Genomic DNA, 22,016 nt, shown 5'->3' with positions numbered 1-22,016 from the left:
CAACTTGAGAGGAACAGATACGGGGCAAGAAAGGGAATAAAGTTTTGGATAGAGAGGTTAATCACAAACTCCACAGAGGAACTCAATTTTTGGGAGACTCCATTTCACATTCTCCAACAAGCAGCTAATTGAATAACTGGAGGAATAAAAATGTCATAGAAATCAATTTTCAGTGCAGCACCCAAAGGCTACTCCCTTAAACCCATGCCTTTTCAAGTCCTAAGGAGGAATATTTAGTGTTCCCACGTGCCCAGGTTTCTGTAATGTTTCCTAAAAATTATCCTCAGTTGACCTAAAGAGTCAGCCACTAAATGCTTTTCTGCCCTTATTTACCAAAATTTATTTTGTATTTTGTACTGATCAGATTGTTTATGCGAACAGTCGCCAAGTCCTGCCTATACAAAGCCAAGTCCCCTTGGAAGCAGTCATGTGACCACAGCCCATTACTTGAGTGCATCCCTTTATCTCTTTGCTGGTAACAGGGCAGGGTTGGGGCAGACAGCTGCGGCTCAGAGGCCAGCCCAGCCTCTCCCAGATCTGCAGCTCTGGGCTTGCCTTCCAGGCTGAAAGACAAAGCCTGTTGGAGTTATTTCTTTGTGTGTATGCATGTATATTTGTTTTTTTGATTTATTTAAACAAGAGCTCTCCCTGCAGAGAGCTGCAGAGATGTGAGGTGTATGGAGCGTGTGAGTATGTGAGTTCGTGTGTGTGTGTGTGTGTGTGTGTGTGTAGGGGGATGTTCCAGAGAGAGCTGGAATTGTACCTCTTTTCTTTCAGATCTCTGCATCCCTCATAGAGAAGTTTTTTTTCGATTTTGTTTCTCTTGAAACACCTGGGGTGAGGATAAACCTCTGTATCGGCCAAGCAGAAGAAACAGGTAATATGTTTGTTTGTTCTTAGGTATCTTGGGCAAGCAGAAGTCTACATTATAAACATACAGTGTGTAGCAATGGAACAAGAAATGTGCACTCCTTGAAGTTTATTTTATTGCTTTGCAATTTCTCAGAATGATTCTCTCAAAGATGCTGATTGCACATCAGTTATCATCATCTTAAAAATGTGTACAGGTGACTTGGCATTCTGAAGGGTTGTAGTCTATTTCAAATGAACGTGATACTTGGGAAAACTTTGTGGTCACTTGGGTGAGAGCTAGAAAATGAGGGAGGGGGTACTTTGAGAAATCTTTCCAGGCCGCTCGTGGGTCATTGCCCACTACACAACTTCATATTCAGAAATCTTCCTCTAGCTCCCTGGCCCTCTTGTTGTCACAGAGGACCACAGGATTTCCATCTATCTGTAAGAAAGGGAAACAGAATTCCTTGCAATGTTCAAGAATTCTCTTTAGTGATTTAGTGCTTCTATAGATTGATCGGATGGGGTCCTGAAACCAAGGCATAGCTAACTTTTTGGTGGACATTTTTGTTCTTTAGGCATTAAACAGAGTGAGTCTTCAGTTCTGCCACTGATCAGCTGTGCCATGGAGTCTGATATTTAATTTCTCAGTCTCAGTTTCTTCATCTCTAATACTGAAGTGATGATATCTCCTTGAAAGTTGCTGTGAGGATTAACTGGAATAATAGAAATATTAAGTACCCACTGTGCTGGGTAAATAGTCCCTTAATAAATAGTAGTGGTTTTAGCTGTTATTATTTTTACTGATAAAGCATTTTTTCTGATCTTAGGACTCTCAGGGGAAAACAGTCCATTTCTTTGTGAGTCTATAGTTATCCCAGAACTGGTAGACACCCATGGGGTTTAGTCTCTGGGAGGTCCCGGACAGTGCATTCTGAAGGAACAGATACGAGCAAACACATTTTGTTTCAACACTTCGACCACTGTGGGTACCACCCATGCATGGCTCCTCCTAACTCATTAGCTAAGAAGAATTGCTCTTTGTTCCAGCTGGTTTTTTCCACCGTTGATCTTCTCATAAGCCTTTAGTACAAGTCTGTAAGGTAGGTGTTATTATCCTTATTTTCTTATGAGAAAACTGAGGTGCAGAGGAATTAATGACTGGCTGAGAAAAATTTAAACTCTGGTTTGTCTGACTTCTAAACCCTAGTCTCCATTGGGCCAGCATTAGGTAGTTAGGAACAATAGATGTTCTTAAAATGCTTTACCTCAAAAGGGTCCCCTGCTAGGCTATTTGGGAAAGAGTGGACACAATAAATAGCTCTTTCTTAGAGATTCATATTAGAAATGCATGTTAACCTCCATAAGGCTCTGAGGAGTCCTGCAGTCAAGGAACCTGTTTAATCCTACTTCTCCTGAACTTATTTGATGGTGGGACTTTTTTTTGTCTTATTTCTAGAATCATAAACCACATAGAACTCCTCTTCCACAAACACACTTTGGAAAACCTAGCACTAGGTCTAGCTGCCTCCTGATTACAATCCTGTCTGGTAGAACAACACACAGCCTCAGATACCTTCTGGTGGTCAGTATCATTTCCTCTTTATTCTTATCCTTTCATGGACTCAGGAATAATCACCAGTTCAGTCTTACAGAACCCCCCTTGTTCATTTAAGACCCCAGACAGGAGCAAGTGTTACAGTGTTCTACTGGAAGGGCAGTGTTGGAAGGGGCCTCTCTAGAGCGGTCTGCCAGGGACTCCTGTACCCAGCTCTGTGCCCCTTCGTTATCTTTAGTCCACAGACATCAGGCTGTAGAACCTCTGTTTTGATGAATGCCAAAGAATGTAGCAGGGTAAGCCTGAAGAGGTATCTGTCCTTCATGCTCTTGTCTCACAGTCCAAGGGGGAAAAATTAGACCTGCTCACCTCCCATTCAACCCATAGTTGAATGACTATGGGTTCTGGTTTTGGGTTTCTTGGGGTCAGAGCTAGAGTACAAATTTCTCACAAAAGTCAGCATCTCTATGAAAAGCTGAGCTTCTAGCATGGGAAACCACACAAGTTACATCTAGAATGCCAGAGGCAGAGCAGAATCAAGGTCAAGGTGGCTGAGCCAAGGTGTGGGCGTTCAATAGAGATGTACTTTGAAAGAAAATCAGGAATGAAGAAGAACTCGGGGAGGCTGGGCTAGCACTTAGAAGGTGCTTGGAGGCCAAGATTGGGTTGGTTCCAAGGGCCATCTTTTGTTCTTTCCTTGTATTTTCACCTTGGGAAATGAATAGTGGTTAAGATGAAAAGAACTGAACAACGTCAAACAGTCCCTACCCTCCAGTTCTCCCCCGCTCCCCCCCACCCCCCCACGCACAGTAAAAAGCTTTTAGCAGAAGCCTTGGAAGAATTTCCTTTTGCAAATTATAAGTGAGTGCCAATGATGAGTCACTATTTTATGTTTATGCTTTAAACCATCCTTGGTATATATTGGTAGGGGCAGCAGCACTGAGCAAGTTTCAAGCTTTTTTTTTTTTGCCAAGGTCCACCTTTTCAGTGGTTTATGTCACTGACTACGGCGTCCTAGGGTCTTTGTAAATGCTGTAGAGACTCCCCACCTCCTGAGCTGGAGAACCCTTTTCAGGCCCTAGGGAATCATTTCTTCAGAGACCTCTTTAGCACACTAAGTGCTTATCTAATGCTGACAGAGGGCAGGGAATGGAAGAAGCTTAGATTGTCCCAAATAATGGAAAATTCCCAAATCATTTTTATCAGCTTTGCACCACTCAGGGTTGTCCTCAAAGGTCCATACACTGCTTACAAATGTGTGTCCCTCTCAGCCTTTAAGTGGATGATTGCAGTCAAGATTGGGCAGTGTGTGGGAGCAGTAAGTGGCACCTGGTCTTAACCAGCTCTTCGTTCTGGTGAGAATTAAAATGAGCTGACTCTTTGGTTCTGTTTTACCTGTTACCTAAGGAAATTAAATTATTATTATTTAATAATGTAAAAATTCTAATAGCAAATTATTTTTTTCTAATAACCCAAGAATTCTAGAACAATTCTCATTCCTTTCTATCATGATTTAAAATTTTTCTTTAAAAATGAATATATAAGTACTATCCATTTTCTGGTTTAATAAAAGGCCTTTGTGTAATCAAATAGCATGTATCTGTGCACAAAATGATGGACTAATAATTACTTTTAGCATTAATTTTTTAAAGGACCCTGGCGTAGAAATATTCATTCCCTTATTCATTCATTCATTTGGCATTTATCAAACACCTACTATGTGAAAGGCACTGTGTAGGTGCCAGAGATTCAAGGAGTATTTAGAAACAAAGGTACCCATGGAGCTTACAGTCTAGCAGAAATATACTCAAGTTTGATGCTTTTTAGTTCCTAGTGAATCTTTTATATGGACTTTTGTTTGTTGTGTAATGAATTGATTGAGGAGTGGCTGAGAACCAAATGCCTTTGCAGAGATATTGCTTTTTTTTTTCTGGAAAAAAATTGAGTTTGAAATATATTACTTCCTATCATTGCATCAGTGTTGCCTACTCAATGCCTAACTCTTATGTATTCATAAAAAGGGGTAGAAAAAAATAGCATAAAGATAGAAGCAAAGCCCAAGGGAGATATACAGAGCAGTGTTTCTCAAACTGAGATATGGGGAGTGCTTGTGTCAAAGTCCCATGAAGGGTGCGCTTTTAATTGCAAATTCCTAGGCCCCCTTGGACTGCTTGAATTCAAGTATAGTAGTAAAGTCTGGGAGTCTGCATTTTAAAATAATCTCCCCTGGTAAGTTTTGTGATACTCACGTAGGAGAGCATAGGTCTAGGCACTTGGAGAAACTCACCAGGACCATATGAAGTACTTCGAAGGGTGACAAAGAACCCAGCATACATGTTCTCATAGGCACTGCAGATAACCTTTGAGAAATGTCTGAAAATGGAGAGAATGGAGGCGATGGGTAAGCAGTGCCCCAATTTCAAAAACAAGAAGAGAGCAGATGCCAGAAGCCACTGCCTTATAAGCCTGACATGACCTCTGGAAAAATTCTGTTCCAAACAGATGGAGTCAAAGCATTTAGAGGAAAATGTGATGATCACTAGGTATCACCATGGGTTCACTAGAACACTTTTTCCAGTAGAGAATGTCAGGCTTTGCTGCATGTTAGAATAACCTGGGGAGCTTTTAACATTCTTGATGCCCAACCCCCACTCAATACCAATTTCATCAGAATCTCTGGGGATGGGGCCCAGGCATTGCTATGTTTTAAATCCCCAGAGACTCTAATTTGGTGCAGTGCTGTCTGAGCATTGGGAGTTTTAAAAGCTCCCCAGGTGATGTGAATATGCAACAGTTTGACAGCCAATTTGTCTATATGACATTAGGCAAGGGGCTTGGCTTTCTTGCACTTTGTGTAAATTCTAGGTAATTTTAAAAGTCTCTACCACCTTTAAACGTCTATGATTCTGTTATTAAAAATAATGGCAAACTGATTTCCTTCCTTCCTTCCGTCCTGTCTTCCTCCCTCCCTCCCTCCCTCCTTGCCTCCTTTCTTCCTTCTCCTCCTCCTCTTCTTCTTTTTCTTCTTCTGCTGCTGGCTAGCCTGGAATGTCAGTTTATCTTAATTTCCTTAAAATATTTAGCGAAATTTACCAGGATGTCTCATAGATAAGTAAGTGGATACTTACAATGGGTAAATTTACCACCTAACTGAACGAATATGCTCCGAGATTGTGAATGTAATGGGTCTGTGGTAACCCTAGAGATTGTTCTGGAGTGGAATGCCACAAGGGTTTTCTGCCCTCAGAGCTGACCCTGTTAACATTCTTTACCCATGATATAGATAAGAGAGATATGTAAGAAATGCCTATCAAATTTGGAAACAACCCAAAGTTTAGGAGGGTTAATTAATTCAGTACACAATAGAATCAAGCCTAGCTCTGATCACAATATCTGTTAAGGTTATTGTTTTAAAAATATTTCCATAATTCAAATATTTTGCTCATTTCCCCCCCATTCTTTCATTGAGTCGCAATTTTGAAGCTTTTAGTGTAACACTAACAGAAAAATAGCATGCCTGGCAGAGTCCCAAGTCAGTTGTTCTCTGACTTTGTTACTATCAAGAAATGCAAATAGATTAGCTCAGCCTGGTTTGGAGCATCACGAAATAAAGGAAATATCACCCTAAAAAGGCATGAAGTGGGATTACTACAGAAAGGAATTTTGTTGAAAACTCCCATGGAGTGATTGTGGAAGATCCAATGTTGCTAGCAGTCTCAGCTAACCCATTGGAAGGCCTGGTGAGTGTGAGGGCAGACTTTGGAGGGGCCTCAGAAATGCCCAGAGAGCTTGTTTGAAAAGGGCACTCCCTGGATTCTGATACCTTAGTTTCCGGGGAGGCCTTGAAGCCTCCTTTTTTTTTCAGACAAGTGCCCTGACTGATTCTGAGAAATAGTGTCAACTCATTTTGATTTGAATTTTGGCCTAGTTGTATAAATATGTTGTTGTCTCCGCCATTCTCCAATTTATGTTTCTAAAAACCCAAATAGATTTAATTATTTTGAGCTTAAAACCAAAACAGTTAAATTATGTCAGATCCTTCATATCCCATTCCCTATATTTCAATTAGAAAATTGTATGCTCTTACCTTTCCACTTTTCATTTTAATGCTTTAGTTTATAGAGTATTGATCTGACCTAGACACGGGGAAAATACAATTTATGTGTTGCAAAAAAGCAATCTATAGCTGTTCTGTTGCTGCTGCTGTGTTTTAGAAAATAAACCAGGATTAGATTATGTCTGATCGCTTTCCACATCACATAATGAACAGCAGCTGAGAAGAAGCATAAAATGAATCCTGCTGAGCAGCCTTTAGATACCTTGTTGTTAACGGGCGCTTTCCTCCCTCCCTCATGTGTCCTCATCAGGATCTATGACCGAAGTGGATCAGTCAAGAGGGACTCCTTGCAGCATAAAGGGAAGCACTTTTCACACTGTTTGAGAATAAGTTGAATTCACGAACATACTTGATATAGAAGACATGGGCTGTAGAACTTCATCTTCAATGAAAGACAAGAAATCTGAGAAAGGTGAGTGGCTAGGAGTGTGCCTGTCTTCCTGGATGAATTCACGCTCTGCCCCTTTCTCATTTACACACACAGTTCTCAAGCTGCCCAGAGTGATTTTGCACGAGGCATCATCACTTGAACTGGAGGTTAAATATTGGGATAACGTAGGAAACTACCTTTAGGAAGATGTGGCTTTGAATTTATGATGTGCCATAAAGTATTATGTGAGAGATGTTTTATGTTTGATTTGATTTCAGTTGAAAATGTACCAGTATAAAATCTCAATTTAAAACTCAGTGGCAGGGAACAAGAAAGCCTCTCTGTAAATTTATATCTGTTTATTCAATATGCTTATAAATAGCTCTATCCATACCTATGTGAAATTTGGTAGCATCATTGAATTTTTATTAGATTTTATAACTCAATGATCAGATTATTTTTTATAGCTATTCAGTACAGAACTTCATGAGACTTGCTGCATGTTTTTAGAATATTCTAGGTAGAATTTGAGAAACGCTAGATCATCTGCTTCTCGAAAAGTGTGTTGTTTCTAAATAGATGATGTGCCTCACCCCCACACACTACCCCCATGTAATTAGAGGCTTCAGTATTTCCTTTGTTTATTTTATACTGACCTTCTTTCCCATAGATACTAGAATCTAGTTGAAACTCACTTGAGTGTGTAATGGGCATAGTCTCCACGTGCAAATTAAACCCAAAACAAGCCGGGATGATTGTGTGAATAATTGGCTCTTAAACTCCACTCCTTTGTTATCTAGGTTATAGGTGATTTTCCCAATTTCTATTCCACATCTTGCTTTTAGCAGTTTACTCAGGCTTAAGATGCAGCGTTTAGGATGCAGAGTATTCTATTCTAATTAGCGCGGGATGTTTTCCTTTGGGAATCAAATGCCGGTCTCCCTCCCAGCTGACTTGTGCCAGTGAGTTAGCAAGTTAATCTCTGACAGTGGGGCAACAGGAGATGCACTAACTCTTTCAAATCTGTAAGCATGTCATGAAATAAATCTTTCAAAAGTTCCAACTGAACTAATTCCATGGTAGTAATTTATTATGAAAGTAGAGTGATTCTCTTTTTATATCTAAGATTACCCAGAGTTTTAAAAATTTAGCCAAATTTCTTAGGTTAAAAAAAAGCCAAGCCCAACTTGTAAATGTAAATTCTCTCTCTTTGAAATGCTTTTCAACTTTTAAAATGTTACATGTGAATGGAAACATTAGCTTTGATTTTTGGATTCCTGTTTCATTCTTCAAATTTTAAAAAATTTTTACATTTTTTGGCTGCATTGGGTCTTCATTGCTGCGTGTGGGCTTTCTCTAGTTGTGGTGAGCAGCGGCTACTCTTCGTTGTGGTGAGTGGGCTTCTCATTGCGGTGGCTTCTCTTGTTGTACAGCATGCAGGCTCAGTAGTTGTGGCTCACAGGTTCTAGAGCACAGGCTCAGTAGTTGTGGCGCACAGGCTTAGTTGCTCTGTGGCATGTGGAATCTTCCTGGACCAGGGATCAAACCCGTGTCCCCTGCATTGGCAGGTGGATTCGTAACCACTATGCCACCAGGGAAGTCCCTGTGATTCCTGTTTCTTTTAAATATTTTATTGAGGTGAAAAGTAACACAAAATTAACCATCTTAAAAGGAATAATTCAGTGACATTTACACAAAGTTGTGTAACCACCTCTTCTGTCCAGCTCTTGAACATTTCCATCACTCCAAATTACAACTCCTCATTTATTAAGCAGTTTCTCCCTATTTCCTTCTTCCCCCAGCATCTGGCAACCACCAGTCTGTATTCTTTTTCTATGAATTTACCTGTTCTGGACATGTCACGTAAATAGAATCATACACGATGTGACCCTTTTGTCTGGCTTCTTTTACTTAGCATGATGTTTTTGGGTTCATCCATGCTATAACATGTATCCGTACTTCAGTCCTTTTTAAGGCTGGATAATATTTCATTGTATGTATATATCACAGTTTTTAGTCTATTCATTTGATGGAAATTTGGGGTTTTCCCCCCTTTTTGGCTATTGTGAATAGTGCTGCTACGCACATGAGTGTATGTGTACTTATTTGAGTCCATGTTTTCAGTTTTTTGGGATATATAACTAGTCGTGGAATTTCAATGTCATATGGTAATTTTGTGGTTAACTTTTTAAGGAAATGCCAGACTCTTTTCCTGGATCACTTTTTAATAATAGCAGCTTTATTATTCACATACTACACAATTCACAAGTTTAAAGTCTAAACTTCAGTGAATTTTTGGTTTATTCATAGAGTTGTACAACCATCACCATAATCAGTTTTAGAACATTTTCATCACAGGCCCCCAAAACCATTAGCAGTTACTCTCCTACCCTATACTTCCCCAGCCCTAGGCAATCACAATCTACTTTCTGTCTCTATAGATTTGGGCTTTTCTGGACATTTCATATAAATGTAATCAGACAATATGGAGTCTTTTGTGTCTGACTTCTTTTATTCAGCATAGTATTTCAAAGTTCATCCACGTGTCATGAATCAGAACTTCATTCCTTTTTATTGCTGATAATATTCCATTGTATTGAATATGTTACATTGTATTCATCTATTTATCAGTTGATGAGCATTTGGATAGTTTCTACTTTTTCACCATAATGAGCAATGCTACTATGAACATTCATGTACAACTTATTATGTAAGACATATTTTCATTTCTCTTGGGTATAGACTTATGAGTAGAATTGCTGGATCATGTGGTAGCTCAGTGTTTAACATTGTGAGAAACTTCTAAACTGTTTTCCTAAGTGGCTGCACCATTTTACATTCCCACCAGCAATGTATGAGGGTTCTTTTTTCTCCACATCTTCAGCAACACTTTTTATTGTCTGTCCTTTTGATTATACCCATCCTAGTGGGTATGGAGTGATATCTCATTAGGGTTTTTATTTGAATGTCCCTAATGACTAATGATGTTGAGCATCTTTTCATGTGTTTATTATCCATTTGTAGATCTTCTTTGAGGAAATGTCTATTCAGATCATCTGCTAATTTTCTAATTGTTATTTATTTTTATTTTTTTTGTAAGAGTTTTTTTTTTTTATATTCTAGTTACAAGTTCCATATCATATATATGATTTGTAAATATTTTCTCCCATTCAGTGGGTTGTCTTCGCATTTTCTTGATGGTGTTCTTTGAAGCACAAAGGTTTTAATTTTGATGAAATCCAATTTATTTCTTCTTTGGTTGTTTGTGCTTTAGGGCACAAAATTCAAGATTAATTTTGCATATGTTTTCTTCTAAGAATTTTGTATTTTTAGGTCTTACTTACATTTAGTTCTTGATCAATTTTGAGTTAATTTTCATATATGGTATGAGGTAGGGATACAAATTTATCCTTTGCATGTGAATATCTAGTTGTCCCAGCACCATTTGTTGAAAATACTATTCTTTCCCCATTGAATGATCTTGATACTCCTGTAAAAAATCAGTTGACCATAACTGTCAGGGTTTATTTCTGGATTCTCAGTTCTATTCCATTGATCTGTATGTCCATCCTTATGCCAATACTTGAGGTCTTGATTACTGTAGACTTTGTAGAAAGTTTTGAAATTTGAGGTGTGAATCCTTCAACTTTGTCTTTTTCAAGATTGTTTTCGCTTTCTGGGTCTCTTGCATTTCCATATGAACTTTAGGATCAATTTCTCAAAAGAAACCATCTGGATTGTTGATGTGGATTACACTGAATCTGTAGATCAGTTTGGGAAGTATTGTCGTCTTAACAGTTAAGTCATTTGTTTCCCGAACACAGGATATCTTTCCATTTACTTAGGTCTTTAATTTCTTTCAGTGATGTTTTATAGTGTTCAGAGTTTGTTTTACTCTTCTTTTGTTAAATTTAGCCTCAAGTATTTGATTCTTTTTGATGCTATTGTAAATGGAATTGTTTTCTTAATTTCATTTTTGGGTTGTTGATTGCAAGTGTACAGAAAAACGATTGATTTTTGTATATTGATTGAACTTGTACCTGAGACTTTGCTAAACTCATTTATTAGCTCTAATAGATTTTTAGTAGATTCCTTAGGATTTTCTATTTATAAATCACGTCATTTGCAAAGAGAGGAAGTTTTGCTTCTTCCTTTCTATTCTGTGCCTTTGATTTCACTTTCTTGCCTGACTATCCTGGCTACAATCTCTGTTACTGTTAAATGGAAAAGCAAGAGTAGGCTTCCTTGTCTTGTTCTTGATCTTAGGGGGAAAGCATTTAGTCTTTCACCTTGAAGTGTGATATTAGCTGTAACTTTTTGTGGATGCTCTTTATCAGGTTGAGGAAGTTCATTCCTAATCCTAGTTTATTGATGTTTTTAAATTAAAAAATGGTAATTAATTTTGTCAAATGCCTTATCTGCCTGTATTGAGATGATAATGTAATTTTTGGTCTTTATTCTATGACATAATGTACATTAATTGAATTTCAGATATTGAACCAACTTTGTATTCCTGGCATAAATCCCACTTGATCATGGTATATAATCCCGTTTTTTTTTTTTTTTTTTCCTGTTTGCAGTTGCCAACTGGCTTTATTGAAGAGGTCTTGCATGTATTACCTTTATAAACTCTGTTTTTTCTCTTTAATTGAAGTATAGTTGATGTATATTATATGTTTCAGGTAAACAATACAGTAATTCACAATTTTTAAAGGTTATACTCCATTTATAGTTATTATCAAATATGGGCTATATTCCCCATGTTATACATTACATCCTTGTAGCTTATTTTATACATAGTGGTTTATACCTCTTAATCCCCTAAACTCTGTTTTTTTAAACAAGCATTGTTCTGCTTATTCCTGAATATAATACACCTGTATTCATGATGCATGAAAATATTGGGAAAGCACAATACTCTGAACGATAAATGTGGCTTTATGTAATATGAAGTAATATGTACAGTGGTTTCATTCATTCATTCTGCCGGAAATACTTATTGAGAACATGGCAGGTACTGGAGTCTCTGTTCCATGTTGAGAATTTATAGGGGAATATGAAGGATGAAATCTCTTCCATTTTAAATATGAATCCAGATATAAACATTGAGGGGTCTTCCTGTTTACATGGAGATCTTTCTTGCGATTTTGGGTGTCTGATATCTTCTGCCAGCCTTCAGTAGGTATTCTGTGAGAATTGTTTCACATGTAGTTGTATTTTTGATGTATTTGTAGGAGGAAGTGAGCTCCAAATCCTTCTACTCTGCCATCTGATTCCTCTCCTACATTAGACTTTTGCATGTTGTGAGGGACAGACTTTATCTTAGATGATTCCTAGTAACAGATTATTTATTGGAAATGGAAACTGATTTCAGAAAATAGTGTATCCTTGATACTTTTGTATTCTAATCACATATGTTATGTATAGAGCTCTGTTATAGAGTGTAGCTTCTTTCATCCTTGACGCATCATTGTTGCCATCATCTTGGAGAACACTGTAGGAAAACTTTGTATCGTTTCATGAGTTGATCTTGTGGCCAATGTTTTCTGATGTTTCCGTGAGTTTTTTTTCTTGAATTCCTCAGTGGTCATAGTGAGATGTGACAATTATCCCTGTGCTTGGGTGATCAAATAGTCATGCACCTCAAACGTCTTCGGGTGAGCAAGTGGCCAAAGGTGCACGTTGAGGCATCATAGCGGATGGACACAAACCTCCTCCCAGTGTTGACAGGTGGCCTGAGCTTTGTGGCCAGTATGAAGTGGTTTATGAGAAAAGATGCTTAGGTTAGGCTACAGGAAGGGGTGCGAGCTTCTACGCCCTCTCCAAGCCACCGTGTGTTCACCAACCTGGATGCCTGGTTCCAGGTACTCTTGTTGCTTATTAGTCATCTTCTTTCCCTCTCCTTCCCTCTCTCCCTATCTCCCTTCCTTCCTCCCTCCCTCCCTTCCTTCCTTGCTCTCTGTATAATCCTTTTTATATGTTACTGGATTCAGTTTGCTAGTGTTTTGTTTAGGATTTTTGCATCGATATTCAAAAGAGATATTGGTCTCTTTTTCTTTTCCTGTGATGTCTTTGTCTGGATTTGATATCAGGGTGGTACTAGCCTTATAGATTGAGTTGGAAAGTATTCTGTTCTCTTCCATATTTTAGAAGAGTTTATGAAGAATTGGGATTAATTCTTTTAAATGTTTGGTAGAATTTGTTAGTGAAGCCATCTGGGCATGGGCCTTTCTTTGTGGGTAGTTTTTAAATTACTTCTTCTACTCTTGTTATAGGTCTATTCAGATTTTCTATTTCTTCTTCAGTCTTTTTCAGTAGTTTGTATCCTTTTAAGAATTGGTTCATTTCATCTATTTATTAGCATGTATTTGTTCAAGGTATTCCCTTATTCTTTTTATTCTTCCATTATCTCTTGTTGAATATATCAGTTTATTATAATTTCATAATGATATATCTACAGAAAACTGATGCAGTGTGTTTACTTACATTTACCACAAAAAGTTTTTCTCATTCAGAAATATTGTAAGATATAGGAAAGCAGTTGGAAATAATTAATAATCACTCATCATTCTACTACCCAGTTTTTTTTTTTTTTGGTATAGTGTATATTTTTGATCATCCTAAATAGTAATTTTTTTATAGCCTCGATTTTGGCACTGAGATATTGTTATGTAAACATTTCTCAAGTTGTTATAAATGTTTTGTAAACATCATTTTAGCCATTACTAAATGTTTCATTAGTGGATAGGCCATAATATAGTTAATTATCCCTGTCATACTGGACATTTTTTTAACTAATATAAATGACACATTGAAGAATTTCTTCATGTAAAGATTTTTCCTTATTTTGGATTATTCCCATATTCAGGTGATTAGACATGAAATTTCTGTGTCAAGGGCTATGAATGTTTTAAAAGGTCTTGATAGAAAATAATAGTTATTATTTCCTCATTACTAACTGTATTCCAGAGAGTATTCAAAATGTACTACATACATTTTACTTAATCCTTACAATAAACCGAGTAAAGTGTTATTATTACTTTTTGTACCGATGAAGAAGTTTGTGCTCAGTGAGGTAAGTACTTGTCAAGGTTATAAAACTAACAACTGTTGGAGGTGGGATTTGAACCTGAAGAGTTCTGACTACAGTGTTTTTTGCTGTCAACCATTACATCCTTTTGTCATGGCTTCCAAAGTTGCTATTCTTGGAAACTAGCTTTAATTAAATGTACTTATGTAAAATACCTCTTATTTGCATTGTGCTTTTATAGTTTGACAAACACTTTCACATACATTTGATCTTCACCACCTGTGAAGGGTTGTTCTCAATTTGCAGAAAAGGAAACTGAAGCTTTGAAAGGCAAAGTGATTTGCTTAAGAACACAGAAGTGGCAGAGCCAAGCCTAGAGCTTACTTCGGACTAGTGTGAAGGGTTTTTCCCCACCTTGGTCATTCAGCCCCACTACATTTCTCTGCCTCTGGAGTATCATGACATTTTTGAGAAAGAGTTGCCTACATATAAAATTGAGGCTATCCCTGTCTTGTGGGCTATCTACCTTCCATGTAGAGAAGTAGCATTGTTGTTGTATTATTATTGTTATTGTTGTTATTTTGATTCTTTTGTGATATGCAATAGGGAAGAATTATAACAGCTATCGTTTATTGAGTGCCTACTACATTTGTTATTTCTGTTTCTTACCAAAACTCTTGGAGGAAGCTTTGATTAATTTGTTTTTCTATATGAGGAAATTGAGACTTAGATGAAAGAGCTGCCCAAAGTCATGTACTAGTTGATGGCTAAGCCTGAATTGGAGCCAGCTCTGACAGATTCCAAAGTTCATGCTCCTTTTGATATGCTGCCCTGACTTGTAAAATTGGAATTTATCTAAAAAACAAAAATTAAACATTGCAGTTTCCTTCTCCTGAACTTCACTTTACACTTAAAATTTTATATCAATGAGTTTTGAATTAATAATCTATTGCCTTATTTTTTTCCTGTAGAGCACTTCGAGAACACTATATTTTCTTTTATTTCTTCCCTTGAGACCACTTAGAAATGCATTTATTCATTTTCTCTAAGTGCTAAGGATCCTACAAAGGCTATCTAGCATTTTTGGCTTTGAAGTTTGATGCTTTAAGCTATGACAAATGGAAATTTTCTCTAATGGACATTGCTCTTCTAAAAAATATTTGTTCTCTATTTTTGCTTTAAAAATTTAAAATACTAAACAGCAATCTGTTAAAAAATAAAATTCAACATAGCAAATTTGAAGATCTAATTGGCTTTATTGAATGATTCATGAATCAGGCAGCATTCCATCTAGAAAATAGAAAAGAGCTCCAAAAAGCTGCAGAAAAGGAGAGGTTTTTAAAGGCAGAAAGGGAGTGGGACGAGGAAGTCATAAATGAAAAGAAAGGACTATTTCAGGTAAGGTCACCTTCCTTTGGAGGAAGACAGGGGTCTATCAGTTTGAGGACCTCACTGGTGCTGGCCAGGAAATTCCAGACTGGTTAAGATTACATTCCTAGGAGAGGTTGAAACTGCAGTTAGGTTAGGTATTAAGTCTCGGTTTACTGACATGGAGCTTAGCACAAGTGACTCCATTTTGGGCCTGTTGTCTCTTTTTTATTGTTATTTATTTATTTATATTTTTAAAATTATTTATTTATATTTCTGCTTTGGGTCTTCGTTGCTATGTGTGGGCTTTCTCTAGTTGCGGCGAGTGGGGGCTACTCTTCATTGTGGTGCACAGGCTTCTCATTACGATGGCTTCTCTTTTTTTTTTTCATGAAAGATTGTGATTCTTTTTTTTTCAGTTAATTTATCTATTGGTCTTTGTTGTTGCTCACGGGCTTTCTCTAGTTGTGGTGAGCGGGGGCTACTCTTCCTTGTGGTGTGCGGGCTTCTCATTGCAGTGGCTTCTCTTGCTGCAGAGCATGGGCTTTAGGTGCGTGTGCTTCAGTAGTTGTGGCTCACGGGCTGTAGAGCAAAGGCTCAGTAGTTGTGGCTCATGTGCTTAGTTGCTCCACGGCATGTGGAATCTTCCCGGCCCAGGGATCGAACCCATGTCTCCTGCATTGGCAGGCAGATTTTTAACCAGTGCACCACCAGGGAAGCCCGTGGTGGCTTCTCTTGTTGTGGAGCATGGGCTCTAGGTACGTGGGCTTTAGCAGTTGTGGCACTCAGGCTCAGTAGTTTTGCCTCACAGGCTTAGTTGCCCTGAGGCATGTGGGATCTTCCCAGACCAGGGATCGAACATGTGTCCCCTGCATTGGCAGGTGGATTCTTAACCACTGTACCGCCAGGGAAGTCCCTATTGTCTCTTTTTTAATAATTCTTCCCTTTTCATCAGACTCAGGCAGCCTGAGAGATATGATAAAAATATTAGACGTTGGTGCCACTCCCAGCTCCTGCTCTGAGTTCACACAATTTTTGTTGATCTTTTGTCTGCTATTCACAGGTCATGATGTTATTTGCTTAATCTCTGTGATATGCACAGGCTACAACTTCAGGTTCACAATTTTTAAGCTGGTCATTCTCTTTATTCCTTTTCTGATGTTCCCGTGTTAGGGAGATCATTTGCTTGGTGGTGAGTGGCCACAATCATGCATTTAAAGCTTTTGAGAGAATACAGTGTACCAGGGCGACTACTATGATTATGATAAGCTGGATAATTCCAAGTGTTTAGGGTGTACTTCGAAGCCATGGTCCCCAAGACCCAAACCAATGAAAATCTAAGTCAGAGGAAGACCCTATTGAAGGAGTCAACTTTTTAAGTGACGTGTTCAGTGATCTTATGTAGCTGAGTTTCTACCTCCCCAGAAATGTTAATCTAGGTGCAGCAGGTGGTGTTGGCCACAGCAGACACCTCTTTACAAAGCTAAAAGATAATCAAGGGCTATCCAGTTATCAAGAACAACTTTGGCCAGAGAGTCTAAGGAGTTTCACTGAGCAGCTATTGCTTTAGCAACAGATTCTGCAGTGTCTTGAGAGTTAAGGAGAGGTTCCTGATCATAGTCTCATTTGCATTTACTTCTAACCAGGGAAGTAAGGACCTGCCAAAGAAAGCAAATCCTGAATCATGAAAACCTCCTGGTAGGTTCTTTCTAACTTGACAATGCAAATTCAGGGGTGTTGACCAATGAGATATCTCTGTGGACAGTTAGGTAACCTAAGAGGCATTGCTCAGTTATGCACCAGCCATCCAGGTATTCATAGGTCCAAGGAGAATGATAATCACCACAGACAAAGATAGACCCTGTCAGGGCACAAACCACTCCAACTAAGGTAATACTATAAATGAACAGATCCGTTTTTTTGATGATGACAAATCTAGCAATGAAAAGTTACCTCCCTTAGCAGTGGGCTGGGAGATATGGATGATGGTGTTACCTTTTTAAGCCAATGCCAGAGTAAAGGGAAAAAAGAGAGGAAGAAAGCGTTTTGTGTTTAAAAGTATGAAGTCTTTTTGTTTTTTTTTTTAATTATTTATCTATTGGCTGTGTTGGGACTTTGTTGCTGCACACTGGCTTTCTCTAGTTGCGGAGAGCGGGGGCTGCTCTTCATGGTGGTGCACAGGCTTCTCATTGTGGCAGCTTCCCTTGTTGTGGAGCACTGGCTCTAGGCACGTGGGCTTCAGCAGTTGTGCCACATGGGCTCAGTAGTTGTGGCTCTCGGGCTCTAGAGCACAGGCTCAGTAGTTGTGGTGCACGGGCCTAGTTGCTCCTTGGCATGTGGGATCTTACTGGACCAGGGATCGAACCCATGTCTCCTGCATTGACAGGCAGACTCTTAGCCACTGCGCCACCAGGGAAGTCCTTAAAATATGAAGTCTTGATCCACTATCTTTGGAGGAAGCAGTCCACATTGATGTCAGCTACTTCTCTTCTTCATCAATTTGATTTGGAGGTCTCTAGCATTTGTGCAGGACCAGATGTCAGGTGGAACCTTCTTCAGCCATGAGATGTGTCCCCAGGGTTCAAACTTCTAAAGTTTGGCTGCCACCTGGGTAGTGAGGAAGACCTGGTATAGTCCCTTCCAAGGAGATTTAAGGACAGTCTTTGTTCTTAGTGATTCCAAATCAGAAGGGTAGGAGAAAATTAGAAACATTAGTTTGGTGAGTTATAGCCAGATATTTGAGGAAACTAGAAGAATTCAAGATCTGGTCTCATTTATAGGTATTTAACAAAACCTCAGAGACAATTAATAGGATTAAAATCTAATACCTACAAAAGTGCAAACATAATCTTTCTCTCTATAATTATCCCCATTTTTAAAAATCAAAGATAATCATAGTAAAACTAATTTGTTTGCATTATACTTGGCCCAATTATTTACACAGGTGTAGCAAGAATAGTGACTGACCATATGCTTTCTTTTTAAGACTGCTTTGCTGGAACCTTGTAAGTAAGACACCAGGTCGATTTTTCTAAGGGGCTTTATTGGCTCCATAAAGTCAACCTTAGTCTATCTGGTCATTTCTGAGTCTATGTACATCTCTCTCAAATATAACATTCCAGTTAAAGCTTTGGTAATGTAACCAGTGTTTCCAATTGTGTCCTGTTACAAGGAGAACAGATTCTCATTGGACTTATGTAAATAACTATTTTTCCATAAAAAGAGTACTCAAAAGTTTCTACATTCTGGAGGGATCAGGTAGGGAGAAAAAGTAAATGTTTCATCTTTGTTTACAAAAGTATGCTTTACCAAATTGTTGTAAGTCATAGCTTAAGAGAAACAGTTTCCTCAAATCTGGAAAAATAAAACATTAAAGGACCAGCAGTGCTTCAAGCAAGAAGGAATAAAAATTGTAATCACCCTTTTCAGTTCATTCAGTCCTATGTTATTAATTCTTGTTCTGCTTTAATCCATTTTTTTTCTATTAGTTCTGGAAATTCTTACCCAGTTCAGTTTTATGATCTTAAAGTTATCAGAAACGTGTGTTTACCAGAGTCCTTTCCCTGAATCTCTTTGAAGATGAAGCACTTTTCAGCAACATTTTTTTTTTTTTTTGGCTTATGAACAGCAGACATTTATTTCTCACAGTTCTGGAGGCTGCAAGTTCGAGATCAGGGCGACAGTGTGTTTAAGTTCTGGTGAGGACTCTCTTCCAGGTTGCAGACTGCCGACTTCTCACATAGTGCAGTGGGTGAGAGAGTCCTCTGGAACCTTTCATAATGGCACTAATCCCCTTCATGAGGCTTCCACCCTCATGACCTAATCGCCTTCTAAAGGCTCTACTTCCTAATACCATCACATTATGAGTTAGGATTTCAAAACACGAATTTTGGTGGGACACAAACATTTAGTTGATAACAAATACCCTATCTAATCTGGCCTGCGTCACCTCTCTGATCTCACTTTCTGTCCCTGTCCCTGTCCTCAGTCTACTCCAGGCACCCTGGGCCTCTTGTAGCTCTTTAAACACTCTTAAGGAAACCTCCTCCTCAAGCTTTTGCATTTGCTGTTCCTTCTGCCAGGAGTGCTCTTTCCCTGAAATCCCTAATTCCTTTGTGTATCTGCTCAAATGTCTTTTTAGAGATGCCTCCCCTGACTACTGTCTACTTTATACTAATTAGCTCTCCTCCCCTCATTTCCTCTCACTCTCTATCTCTTATCCTGCTTTATATATATGTATTTTTTTAAATTTTTTTAAATTTTTTTTTGGGGGGGTACACCAAGTTCAATCATCTGTTTTTATACACATATCCCCGTATTCCCTCCCTCCCTTGACTCCCCCCCACCCTCCCTCAAGTCCCCCCCACCCTCCCCGCCCCAGTCCTCTAAGGCATCTTCCATCCTCGAGCTGAACTCCCTTTGTTATACAACAACTTCCCACTGGCTATCTATTTTACAGTTGGTAGTATATATGTGTCTGTGCTACTCCCTCGCTTCGTCTCAGCTTCCCCTTCACCCCCTGCCCCCTCCCAAACCTCGAGTTCTCCAGTCCATTCTCTGCACCTGCGTCCTTGTTCTTGTCACTGAGTTCATCAGTACCATTTTTAGATTCCGTATATGTGAGTTAGCATACAGTATTTGTCTTTCTCTTTCTGACTTACTTCACTCTGTATGACAGACTGTAGGTCTATCCACCTCATTATATATAGCTCCATCTCATCCCTTTTTATAGCTGAGTAATATTCCATTATATATATATGCCACATCTTCTTTATTCATTCATCTGTTAATGGGCATTTAGGTTGCTTCCATGTCCTAGCTATTGTAAATAGTGCTGCAATAAACATTATGGTACATGTTTCTTTTGGGATTATGGTTTTCTTTGGGTATATGCCCAGGCGTGGGATTACTGGATCATATGGTAGTTCTATTTGTAGTTTTTTAAGGAACCTCCAAATTGTTTTCCATAGTGGCTGTACCAACGTACATTCCCACCAACAGTGCAGGAGAGTTCCCTTTTCTCCACACCCTCTCCAACATTTGTTGTTTCCAGATTTTGTGATGATGGCCATTCTGATTGGTGTGAGGTGATACCTCATTGTGGCTTTGACTTGCATTTCTCTGATGATTAGTGATATTGAGCATCTTTTCATGTGTTTGTTGGCCATCAGCAACATTTTTGCAAAAGCATCTGAGTAAAACAATAACTGCCTGTAAATGACAGATGACTTTAAAAAATGCCCATTGGAGCTTCCTAGGTGGCACAGTGGTTAAGAATCCCCCTGCCAATGCAGGGGAAACAGGTTCGATCCCTGTCCCTGGAAGATACCACATGCTGCAAAGCAACTAAGTCCGTGCGCCACAACTATTGAGCCTGCGCTCTAGAGCCCATGAGCCACAACTATTGAGCCCACGTGCCACAACTACTGAAGCCCATGCGCCTAGAGCCCATGCTCCACAACAAGAGAGGCCACCACAATGAGGAGCCCACACACCGCAATGAAGAGTAGCCCCCACACTCCGCAACTAGAGAAAGCCAGTGTGCAGCAACAAAGACCCAACACAGCCAATAAAATAAATAAATAAATTTATTTTAAAAAATGCCCATTGTTAGAGATTTGATGAGAGTTTATTATAATGGAATTGACAGGGAAATTTGTTTATTTCTGTGACACTCAACATTGTAAAATGATAACTAGAATGATGATGGTAATATACCAGGACCTATCAGACTTCAGGAATTGCATATAGTTTCTGAAACACTTATAACATATACCTATACAATTACAACATAAAGGCTTAGTATTACTTCTTATTTGACAATTCTTGCTATGTAATTTATCATATCAAATAAGTCTAAGTAGTTCAGCATCTTTTTTTTAAGGAGAGAAAACAAACCTCTTGAGATGTTCTAGAGGCCCTCTGGAAAATACCAAAGTTAGTTTGAGGTAAAAAAGACCTCGTTCAGAATTTGATTTGGGGGAAGCTTGTCAGAATTATCAAAAAGGTTTTTTGTTTTTGTTTTCCCAAAAAGGTTTTAAAATGCTTGGTCAAATAGGATCATAGGTCACTGTGAAATGATACTTAGTTATCCATTTAAGCATAGTGATAATTAAAGACTTTGCAGGCAAATACAGAAAGTTATATAGTTTTAAAAAATCCCCCAAAACCCTTAGGTCTTTTAATAGAGAAGATTCAGCTTTCTTTAGTAATCAAAGACTTGATAAAGACAACATGGGAAATTATTTTGACAAAACAGAATTTTTGTTTGCTAGGCAGATTACTTTAAAAGGTAAAGAAGAACATTTTTCTGTGTCTTATTAAGAGAAGACCAACAATCCAATAATACTTGTCCTTTTAACAGAGAGAAAACCAAATTAAAAACTCATCATCATTTTTTCTTTACTTAAATTCATTTTAATCTTAGTCGCCTTGACCACACATAAAATTCTTTTCTGAGAATTTTTTTTTGGCAAACTTTTTACAAAATTTTTTTTTTAACATTTAGATTTTGTCCAAATTTTTTTCTCTTTCTCCTTCTGAAATAATCAGCCACATGCTTTAGGGCAAAATTACTTTCTTTTCCCTCAACAACATGCATTTCCTTTCCTAATACCCTCTTTTGCCAAAAACATACATCTTTCTTTATATACAGAGATATTTCCCTGATTATTTTTAGTAACTTTCATTACATATATTACAATTCTTAACCCTTAAAAAC

The 22,016-nt window shown here is 38.3% G+C and overlaps 1 protein-coding gene across 4 annotated transcripts in view; it reads left to right on the top strand.

The window, feature by feature from the left end:
- The window catches only part of PPEF1 (protein phosphatase with EF-hand domain 1), a 140,595-nt gene that overhangs the window by 22,526 nt on the left and 96,053 nt on the right, over positions 1-22,016 (top strand). For all 4 annotated transcript variants that reach the window (XM_057718245.1, XM_057718248.1, XM_057718247.1 and 1 more), the window contains 2 exons: positions 778-877; positions 6,778-6,939. In XM_057718245.1, coding sequence (XP_057574228.1) covers positions 6,891-6,939 — 49 coding nt within the window. In that variant the 5' untranslated portion in view covers positions 778-877; positions 6,778-6,890. The remainder of the gene's footprint in view (positions 1-777; positions 878-6,777; positions 6,940-22,016) is intronic.

This window comes from Hippopotamus amphibius, chromosome X (assembly GCF_030028045.1).
Source record: "Hippopotamus amphibius kiboko isolate mHipAmp2 chromosome X, mHipAmp2.hap2, whole genome shotgun sequence".
In the NCBI taxonomy this organism is placed as follows: domain Eukaryota; kingdom Metazoa; phylum Chordata; class Mammalia; order Artiodactyla; family Hippopotamidae; genus Hippopotamus; species Hippopotamus amphibius.
The sequence above is the reverse complement of the archived record's forward strand: the minus strand, read 5'-3'. Positions and strand labels throughout refer to the sequence as shown.